The sequence below is a fragment of the Linepithema humile genome, chromosome 7 (genome assembly GCF_040581485.1).
Source record: "Linepithema humile isolate Giens D197 chromosome 7, Lhum_UNIL_v1.0, whole genome shotgun sequence".
In the NCBI taxonomy this organism is placed as follows: Eukaryota; Metazoa; Arthropoda; class Insecta; order Hymenoptera; family Formicidae; genus Linepithema; species Linepithema humile.
Genome location: NC_090134.1, coordinates 13,012,446 through 13,023,998, shown reverse-complemented (window position 1 = coordinate 13,023,998; position 11,553 = coordinate 13,012,446). Strand labels below are relative to the sequence as shown.

The following is an 11,553-nucleotide window of genomic DNA, read 5'->3' as shown; positions in this document are numbered from 1 at the left end:
CCCATCATGACGGGCGCATTGACAAGGCAACAATATTTAAAAATGGAATTTGCAGTCTATACATTTCTCGTTTAAAAGCATCAAATAATTTTTCCGCACTGCTACCCGAGTTCACAAGTCGATAAAAAATCTGATGAATATCATATTGAAATAAAATTGATATCTTATACAAATCAACAAACAAGTTGATATTTCGAAGATTTCATCACGATATCTGGAAAATATTATGTAGATGTCGACGATCTAATCATTTTTCAACTTATATCATATTGAAGTCAAATCGATTTCTCCATATATCGATTCGACTTGAATATGATGTCTACTAGATATTAAATAAATTACCAATAAGCATTTGATGCTTATACGATATCTTCTATGTATCAAATCGACGCGTACACATCTGTAGATGTCGACTAGATATCAACAAAATACAATATTATGCGGATCAATATTGATCTTTATTTATATATTTCATCAGCGGTGATAATGTTTATTATCGGATATTCTTTATGGAATAAGAATATAAAGAATAAAAATAATAAGTATAGATAATATATGTTTATATTTCTTTTTAATATATTACAAAATTTTACATATTTAAGTAGTTAATTATTACCTTATATTACCTTATATTAGCTTACATATTTCAGAAAATAAAAATCAGTATTTTATTTACAACCAAAGTAAAATTTAAGAACATTACGCATAAAAATTAAATTAAGTTTTTATTTACTTCCTGCAATAAAAATTATACTATTTTGATATATCTTCAATCACTTTCAAAAGTATTAGGAAATTGTGCAATGTAAGATTCAGTGTCGGTACAATTAATCATAATAACTTTCTGGACAATACTCTGTACAGGACGAATTTTTAAACTTCCAAACATGTAAAAAGAACATAATTTTATATGAGAAACTTTACTTCGTGAAAGATATGATGCTATAGTCTCTGCATCCTCCAAAATAATTGTAGTCAAAAGAACAAAAATTGATGGTGGCTGTTTATTTAAAGAACTGACAAAAATTCTTTCAATAGATGCATACGAGTCATCATCCAATTTAACAATATGATCAATTGTTTTGCTTCCTTGTTTGGCATAACATCGGGAATGATATTTGATATGATCTTTTATCATTCTCTCATAACATAAATTTGTTATATGTATTTTTTCCTTAATAAAGGCATTTGTCTCCTCAACAGTAAGAGAAATTTCTACTTCTTTTCCAAGCAATGTAACATTTACAAGTTTTGTTACATGTTTTTGTAAATGGTAGTTGAATATTGTTGAACAATAATTTATTGTTGAATCACTAACATTATATTTGCAAAGTAATCGAGATAGTGATTGAAGATATGTGTATTTACGTGCAATTTGAGTTAATACGCCACGCGTACCTTTTACAAGTTTTACAAGAAATCCATTTCCACTTTCCCATGAAAATGCTGAATAGCACCACAATGGCCCAAACATTAACACCGTTTTACCTAAATGTAACAATAAATGTACATTATATGTCATATTGTGAGGACCGTAGAGCTTTTGGAAATCTATTACATATTGAATCAGATGCCAAGTGGCATTATCAAGATTAGAAATAGAAATCTTATGTTGAAGGAAAGTATAAATGGCAGAAACAAGTACACAATGATGTTTGTAATATTTCAAAGGTAAAATATCTTTCAAACATGGCAGGCTGTAATAAAGAAGCCATGCACGCCATTCATTAGCTTTCCAAAAAGAACGCTCTTTAAGTGATCTGAGAAGTCTTGGAAAACTTGAAGGTGGACGTATTGCAAGAAGTCTATTATCAATATCATTACGCTTTAATTCAATATAATATTTTTCATTATGAGATGTACTATCTAACCACAGGCAAGTGACAAATTTGACTACACCTAAAAGGACGCAATGCATATAATCTAATACGAATCCATTTACAAGGTTAAACTCTAAAAGAACTGCTAAAGGACTAATACCTTTAACTCCACGAACTTCTATACCAGTTTGTTCAACCTGTAACATATCTTTCCTGATACCATCATTGGTTCGATCTTCAACTTCGTATATTTTCGTGATGTTAGTAGCTCTTTCAATTCGCGTCACGGTATAAGTAAGACTATTATCTTGAAGCATATTGATAACAAAATTATCACCTATATTCATAGCATATTTAACTGTAATTGGATTTGTATCAAGATCAACAGATGGCATTAGACCGTAACCAGGATGAGTACAGTAACTACATCCATAAAAACCATTAAATTGCTTTATTTGTTGAACTAGGGGTTTTGCTATAGAATCAAGAACACAGTTTAAAACAATAATTTTACTGTTAATGCGAACTCCAGTTGGAGATGTCCAATTTAGTCCTTCAGAGTGCAATTTTTTGGCTTCACATAAAAAAGGGGAAAGAAATTGAATCATATCTGGATCTTTATCTCCAAACCAAAGTCCACATATCATTGTGTTCTTTAAAGCAAAACGCTCTTTTGGTGGAAATTCATTAAGTCTAAACTGAATTGGCCATAATGTATTTTTGCGAGATTTAAAAACAGGGCACCCATCTGTATAAAAAGTTATGCTTAAGTTATTTCTGTTGCACAAAATTGACCCATTTTTACATAAATCCTTATAGATTGTTCCACTGAACGTATCAAATATATCATTTTCATATAGATATTTATCTCTGTAGCATAGCAATTCCATTATATTTTCGGTTGTCTCCAATAATGTTCTTATTTGTTCTGCCATTGAAAAAGTTATAAAGAAATGTCCATTATTCATTTTGCAAATGTTACAGTCTGTATCACATGTAGGACATTTAATGTTTTGCCTGTATCTTTTTTCTTTGGAAATGGAATGTTTTCCCAAGTAAGTGTTACAATTACTACAGTAAAAATGAAAATCTGACTTTAATTCAGTTTTAAATATACCTCGAAAACAATGTTCAGTTTCAATAATTTTTTTCTCTTGAAAAATAAAGTTTATGAGTCTCAAAAGATCTTGTATAGCTACATCTGTAATTTCATGTCTCAACGCAAAATTAAGGATCATAAGTAGAACTTCAAATTTTGTGGTACTGACTTCCTTGCATAAAGGTATATTTAAGTTTGGACGAATTTTCTGATTAACAGTTTCATGAATGTGAGCAGCATCTTCTTCATCAATAAGTATTTGAGTTTCACAATGATTCTGCAAGAAAAAGATACTGTACTTAAAAATAAATAAATAAATATATATATATATATATATATATATATATATACATAATACAAAATACAAATCAAATAAATTGAAAGATTATATAAAAATAATATGAAATATTCACTTCAGATAACACCTCAGATATATGTACATGTAAATCTATTCAACATTAACTATCAAAAAAATAAACATTATTATATAATTTTATTGTTTTTTTCTGTAATAAAATTTTCACTTATAATTTTATTATTTTATTATATATATTTTCTTCTCTATATTAATAATTCATCTTTATTGAGGAATAGAAATTATATTTTATTTTACTAAGCTTATATAGCTGAGTACTAAGAAGTAAATGTCACTACTTTAGAAGATTTTTTTCGTAATAACAAATGTTTAAGTATTTATTTACCTTGTCCCATGTATTTTCAAGTATAGAACATGGTTGTGGAAAGTCATTAATACTAAATATAGAATCTGTATCAATTTCCTAGAAATAAAAAATAATGTTAAGATATTTCGAAAAACTTTCTTACGATTTATTTTTATATAATATATATTTTAGTAGCTAATAAATATTACATTATTTTATTACAAAATCTATATATGAAAATTTCTATAAATAACTATATATATTACAAAATTTGCGATAATTTTTTTTTAATTTTACCTCATTGAGGATGAGCTCTTCATTATTTTTTGGAGAGTTATCACAAGTAAACGTTTCCTCTAATGAATGTATACTTTCAGCAGAAGTGCAGCCAATATTTACAATGTGAGCTTCTATTTGTGAGCATACAGCTGCATTTTGCCCCTATTAATACAAAATAATAAATACATAAAATTGTGCGTATAACTTTATTTGTATTTAAATAATCATATGTCATAATCACAATCTTATTTGATATTACTATGTATAATATAATAAGTGCCATGTATATAAATCTTATCTGTTTATTAAAGATTTCATAGAAACTGTATGCAACTAAATGATTAAGAAAAATGATAATATACTTAAAATTTCTTAAGGATATAACTTATAGTACTCATAGTTGATATTCAATAAATATTGAAAAAAAGGGGACAAGACAAAATTAACACGTCCTTTAAAAAATCAAAATTTAATTTAAAAATATTTTGATATATGTGTATAATAGTTTTTCAATTATTACAAATAATAAGCAAAGCTTTTGTCAATCTGAAAAAAATCTATAAATTTTTAGATTAGCTATCCCTCTCCAATCTGTTTTAAACTTGGTTTTTTCTATCCATTTGTTATCGCTAAATACGAATCTAGAAGATTTTTTTGTCGGTTGAACATATTCAGGCTACCATCCTAAAAAATATATAAAACAACTTAATTATATGATCCTTCTACATTCGTATTCTTCTATATTCGTATTCAGTGATAAAAAATGTATAGAAAAAATCAATTTTTAAGCAGATCCGAGCTAATTTAAAAGTTTACCAAAAAATCAATCATTATTTTCATCATAAAAATTACGAAAAATTGGCAATCCCCAGCGAGAAATGACCTATCAATCGACATCAAATCGACGTCAAAGTCATCGATATTACATCACATTGATGTCGATTCGATGAGTCATTTCTCACTGGGTCTAACCTAATCTTCGTCATCTTATCCCATTTCCCTAAACAATTAAAATATTTATTGCAGTATTTCATAGTGCACATAACCATACCTGTCCAGCAATTTGCCGTTGACGTTTCTTTCTTGAATGTTTCGTTTGCTTCGGCTCTTTTGGATTGGGATCCTTCATCCATTGCTTATATTCTCTTGGTCTTTTCGGCATTATTTTATTCAAATAATTATCTCGGCACAATATTGTGAGTGTTATTTGTGAATGATCTTGTATCAAACACAATTTCAGAAGAGAGAAGGGACTCGTTTCGTTACTTTCAATATACACTAGTCCACGTCTATATAGCAGCTTGTCACTTGTGTGTAAAGATTATTCTATATTAGTCGCATCGCGGCATCGCAAGCGTCGTAATGCCACATCTACATAAAATGCCGGTCGCAGGTCGCAAGCGTTGCGATGCAATCGACTTAGCTCGACGCTGATTGGATCACGACTTGCGACTGCCAATTAATGTAAAACGACTCTTATAGAACAGTCCAATCACGGCCTGTATGCTTTAGTGTGGTCAATCAGGTCTGTGTTCAAAATGAGCGTATTATGCGATAATGATTGGCAGAAGCACAATTGGCGGTAATCTTACCTAACCTAAGTTAATCAGTGGAATAAGCATATATGCCTTTGTTGTATGCAAAAGTTTTGTGTATTTCGTGCGGATTTAGTTATATATTGGATTAAAAGAATTGATTCTTTTAAAACGTTCAAGTTTATGATATTTAACTCTGACTTCTAACATGAAGTGGGCTCACGTTAAATACGATCTCGACGGATCGTCAGGGGAAGTCCCGTTTTCCTTCATAGAACATTCAACAACGGAAGAAGTTTGTGAGAACTCCCGGCGACATGTTTTTTGGAGTAATAATCCCAATATTACTCCTGAAACTTTGTTAAAAAAGCAAGGAAAAATTGCTTACGTAGACAAAATAAAGAGAAGCACAAATAATCGACGTAATATTTCTGGATATTATTCAGCAATAATTCTACGAATTAAAGGTATGTAATTGTATTATTATACGATTAATTGTATTATATTTATAAATAATTTTGCTGTTATAATTATATACTGATGTTTAATTACGCGTGCACGCATGAGTGAGTGTGTGTGCATTATTAAATTTAAATTATATGTTATTATTTCATGTACTAATTCTGTCTGAAGACTCCCAAGAAGAATTGTATACATCTTTAAAAGCAGAAAGAGTTAAAGTAGCTTCAACTGCCTGTGCTTCATCTTTGGAAACCATCATTTCAGAAGATGTAATATAAATTCTATAAATTCTGTATAGAATTTTTTATAGAATCCCTCTATAAATTTTTCTGCAATACATATAATAATGATATTGTTTGTAACAGGTAAAAGGAATTTCTACAAAGCAAGCATTGAAGTGTAAGCAAAAGAACATTGCTACACTCTTGCAGAAATGTGGTATTGATAATCTAACAGCTATTATACCTGACACTAGTGATAATTGCAATTCTCAGTGCATAGAAACTTCTTGTAATAATGAAAGTTCAAGCACATTTGCTGCTAAGAAAATAGAAAATAATATAAGCAAGAATAAAAAGACAATTAAAACTAATATTACTGAAGCTAGTAATAGTCAAAGTGATGATGACACGAAAGAAGATTATGTTTCATCTGAAATGTACAAAGCGTTAGAAGAAATTACAAAACTGCACGAAAAAAATAAGAATTACATGCAAATTATAGAAGTATTAAAGAAAGATGCATTGCAGAGTGAAGAGCTTTGGAAAAAAAAATATAACGATGTTCAACAACAAAATGAGGAAATAATAAAAAAAAATGAGGAATTAATAAAAAAAATGAAACTTTTATCTGATCTCAATATCGAGCTTCAGGTACAATTAAACAGCTTGAGAAAAGAGAATCCCTCTTTCTCTACTGATGCAATGAATATTACATATAGTAATCTATCAGATATAAACCAAGGCATGGTTAGTATTATATATATAATATATATTTTTATAAAACTATCTCACTACTTGGGATTATTTGGAAAACCATTTTATTAAAAGGAATCTCTTTTATTTTAATTTTTTTGAAAAATTTTAACATTTCTTTCAGATATTATCACCTATTGATGACAATAAGTTGGAAATAATTGAAAGCAGCCAGTCAAATGATTGTTTGATTTCAATTGTTGCACAAGACATTTCTGAAATGCAGCAAGCAGTACCTTCAAACACAGTTGACGGAGACAATGATGACTATCATTCAAAAGCCTTTGCTGAATCCGAGATGTCCTCACCTCCATCGAATAAGGTTACAGATTTGCTATATATATATATATATCTTAATAATCTAAATAAATTCTTAAATTGGTTAATTAACTATTCATTAACTATGAAATTTGCAAAATGTGGTAACTTTTCTGTTCGGTTTAATCTCTTCTATTGTCATACGAATGCGTGGCAGAATAGTTTCAGATATCCTGTAATTTTCATATATATATATATATATATATATATATATACAGGGTGTCTGGCAATAATCGCCCCATCGGTCATGTACAGGTAGAGGAGGTCAAATCGAGTAGAAAAGTCCTTTACCATTTTTTGATTTTTGTAATAAGTACTAAGTAATTAACGAAAAAAGATTGGTGAATCCGTGCAAGTAAAGCGCGCGCAGCGAGAAGGACATCCCACTGCTATGCGATCACTAGGCGCGCGATGAAGCGTTGGGAGGAGCGCTCTACAAATGACAATGGCAACATACGAGCGGCGCGTAACGCTAGATCCTTGTGTCCTAGTGATTGCGTAGCAGTGGGACGTCCTTCTCACCGCGCGCGCTTTACTCGCGCGGATTCGCCGATCTTTTTTCGTTAATTACTCGGTACTTATTATGAAAATTAAAAAATGGTAAAGGACTTTTCTACTCGATTTGACCTCCTCTACCTGTATATGACCGGTGGGGCGATTATTGCCAGACACCCTGTATATCTGCCACGCATTCGTATGACAATAGAAGAGATTAAACCGAACAGAAAAGTTACCACATTTTGCAAATTTCATAGTTAATGAATAGTTAATTAACCAATTTAAGAATTTATTTAGATTATTAAGATTATTAAGAATTTATTTCATTGCTTTTAATTATATGTAGTGTTGAACTAGACGTTATCATACTAAGTATAATAATGAACAATAACTATATATTAGTAAACAGATTGTTATAATTAAAGAAATTGTGATGAATGAGACAAAGATATTTTTATGAGAAAGTAAATCTGTGCTTTTGAGAGATATATTGCATAAATTTTCCATACATTACCTTTTCTATTCTTATAGATAAAATTGATCTCTAAAGAGCAATTTCTGGCAGCTAATAAAAATTTATCAGATGGAAAAAATCATGATTCTCGATTTATAAAAACGCTCAGCGAATTACAGTGGACCAAAAGTGAAATGGAAAAGCGAACTGCTAAACCATCAAAAAACCGTAATGCTTTGCCAATGTGTACTCCTGAGAAGGTGGATTATTTAAAGAGTGCGTTAATTTTTTATTCTTATCTCTATTTTACTACATTCTTTAAATCTCTATATATTATAAATTCTATCTTGACTTATATATAATTTATTTTAATTTAGTTCTCCTTGATAAGAGAATGGATATGGAAAAAGTATCTGATACAAAAGACAGAGATAAAAGGAAATTGGAGGTAGCAAATTATTTATCCGATAAATTTTCAACCGTTCGCAGGGACAAGAAGAAGCGGCAACAAGAAAACAAAGAAAATAATTAATATTTTAATCTTATATATAAGAAGACATTTATAATACATGACCAGCTCGGTTTTTAATAACATTAATTTTTATTTTTTTTAGATATTGTTTATGGTATTGTTTACGATTTAGTTACGGTCAAATGTTAGCAAAAATTATTTTTCTAATGTCTTCTGTATTATATATATATATATATTCTATATTTTACGTATATATATTCGATATATATATACGAATATATATTCTATATTATAATAAATAACATGTGTCAGCAATTAAATTTTAGTTGTGTTTTATATATTACCTACCTACAAAGGAATATCTACTGGATATTATTTATATATCAACTAGATATTGATATGATATCGATATGATATCGATGAAATATTTTGCTGATCTATTATTGATTGTACATCGATGTATCATTGATAAAGTGTCGATTTTCTTTCGAATATCAATAAAGAATCTCATTATTATCTAGTCATTATCTAGTCATTATCAAATCAAACGGTCCGAAAAATCATAATCGATATCGATTTGATCATCGACTTGTGAACACGGGTTGCTCTCTTCTCGCCGTCCCAAGGGCGTTGCACGTTCTTTAGATAAAACGCGCTACGTGGGATTAATTAACGATGGTACTTTTGTGAAATACGCGACAGAAATTTTCACTTCGACACGGTTGATTCTATGTATTCTAATATTTTTCTATTCTACGTAAATATGTACTACACTCTCGAATAACAACTATTGAATAAAAATTAAAAATTCTACTCACCTCTTCTTTCTCGAAAAGGTCAAAAGACGAAGTCCTCGTTGTTCAATAGCTCGCAATAACGCTCGTCGCTTATTAATAACTCTTGTCACTTATCACTGTGCATCTAATACGCTCAACAGGCGGGAATAGACTGGAAGAACCTTTCTCCTCTTCCGAATAAACAAATGACGATATGACAAAAGTGAAGCGGCGTCTCCTGCAGCAGCCCCTACCAGATGCGTATATGTCTGTCGCTTTGCCCCGAACTTTATACTGGCCCAGTGTGGCCTGTGCTTAGAAATTTATTAAATTACTTAAAATCGATTCAATTAATTAAATAAAATATACTATGCAGTATTACCGCTTATAAGCACTGCGTGTAAAATAATTTAATAAATTTCTAAGCATAGGCCACACTGGGTTAGTATAAAGTTCGGGGCAAAGACAGACATATACGCACCTGGTAGGGGCTGCTGCAGGAGACGCCGCTTCACTTTTGTCATATCGTCATTTGTTTATTCGGAAGAGGAGAAAGGTTCTTCCAGTCTATTAATGATCCACGTAACGTCAGTTTGTCATCCATCGAAGCTCCATTAACCTTTTATTAATGATCCACGTAACGTCTAATGGACATCTATGGACATCTATAGTATGTCTAATGGAGGTCCAATAGACGTATGCAAAGCGGAACTATGAACGTATAGTGGCCGTCCACTAGATATCTAATGGACGTCCACTGGAAGTTCCGAATCTCCATGACAGACGTCTAATGTACATCCATTGGAGGTTTTTGTTCTATGTGGGTGTACAGTTTTAGAAATTAAATTATGAATATAAAAATATTATGTATTTTAATATAAATGTTGAAATGTACTCGCAAAATTAGCAGAAAATTTGGAATTAATAATAAAACTGAAATATTAATCTATCAGAAACACTTTATGTATAAATTTATTATACATTGATAATAGTTGTTTAATAGACGTTTATAATGCATTTATAAAATAGAGGTGGGATGGATCTCTAATGGATGTCTATCCGACTTCCACCGTGGAGATAGAATCCCATAGAGCTTTGGAGGTAGGATGGATGTTCAATGGAGATCTCTCTGACTTCCATCATGGATATAAAATCTCATGGAGCTCTGGAGGTAGGATGGATCTGTAATGGACATCTATCTGACTTCCATCGTGGAGATAGAATCCCATGGAGCTTTGGAGGTAGGATGGATGTTCAATGGAGATCTCACCGACTTCCATCATGGAGATAAAATCTCATGGAGCTCTGGAGGTAGGATGGATCTCTAATGGACATCTATCTGACTTCCATCGTGGAGATATAATCCCATGGAGCTCTGGAGGTAGGATGGATTTCTAATGGACGTCTATCTGACTTCCAATGTGAAGATAGAATTCCATGGAGCTCTAAAGGTGAGATGGATCTCTAATGGACGTCTATCTAACTTCCACCATGGAGATAGACGTCCTATGGAGTTCTGGAGGTTTGATGGACATCCACTGGATGTCAATTTCTATGTGGGATTGTACGATAAAAAAAAATGTGATCACTAAATTAAATGTATATTAATAAATAAATTGTATAAAAAAAACATAAATAAAATAAATGTATATAAAACAATAAAAAAACAATATAAAACGATATAAAAAAAAACAATGAAAACAAACATGCGCAAATAAAACAATGTGAATTAATGTATATAAATGTACATAAAAGGTTATTAAATATTGGAAATTAACATGTTAATAGAACCAAATCAAATGTGTCATGCAACATTGATGATGATGACGATGAAGACTCGACTACCACTACCACTACTTGTGAAGATGTGGAACAAAATAGACAGCAAAGTATGTTTTATCTAATATTATATACATATAAATATAATATTACATATTATATATTAAATATACTACATTTTTCCAGAATATAATAGGAAACAAAAAAATACAAATAAAAAAGAAAATCTTGATTCAACACTCGACAGAATTGCTAATGCCTTTTGTGAAAGAAATTTGCAAGCACCGGCTGCTTTGCTTCATCCTCCGCAAGACGATGCCGTGGACGCAGTTGTGTCCGTAGTTGAACAAAGATTAAGAAAACTTCCCTCAAACATGTTGGATGATGCAGCACAGAAAATCTTTGATTTGACGTACAATCTCGTT

The 11,553-nt window shown here is 30.5% G+C and overlaps 1 protein-coding gene and 1 long non-coding RNA gene across 2 annotated transcripts; one reads left to right on the top strand and one right to left on the bottom strand.

Moving 5' to 3' along the window:
- Positions 1 to 249: 249 nt before the first annotated feature.
- LOC105670653 (uncharacterized) lies at positions 250 to 5,422 on the bottom strand. The gene is made up of 4 exons (XM_067358531.1): positions 4,912 to 5,422; positions 3,879 to 4,022; positions 3,621 to 3,698; positions 250 to 3,196 (listed from the first exon to the last, which is right to left on the bottom strand). The coding sequence occupies exons 1-4, from the start codon at positions 5,020 to 5,022 to the stop codon at positions 770 to 772; spliced, it is 2,760 nt and encodes a 919-aa protein (XP_067214632.1). The 5' UTR covers positions 5,023 to 5,422; the 3' UTR covers positions 250 to 769.
- Positions 5,423 to 5,472: 50 nt separating this feature from the next.
- On the top strand, positions 5,473 to 9,128 carry LOC137000949 (uncharacterized). Its single transcript, XR_010891090.1, has 3 exons — positions 5,473 to 7,153; positions 8,179 to 8,377; positions 8,479 to 9,128. It is a non-coding gene; the product is annotated as an uncharacterized lncRNA (long non-coding RNA).
- The last annotated feature ends 2,425 nt before the right edge of the window (positions 9,129 to 11,553 follow it).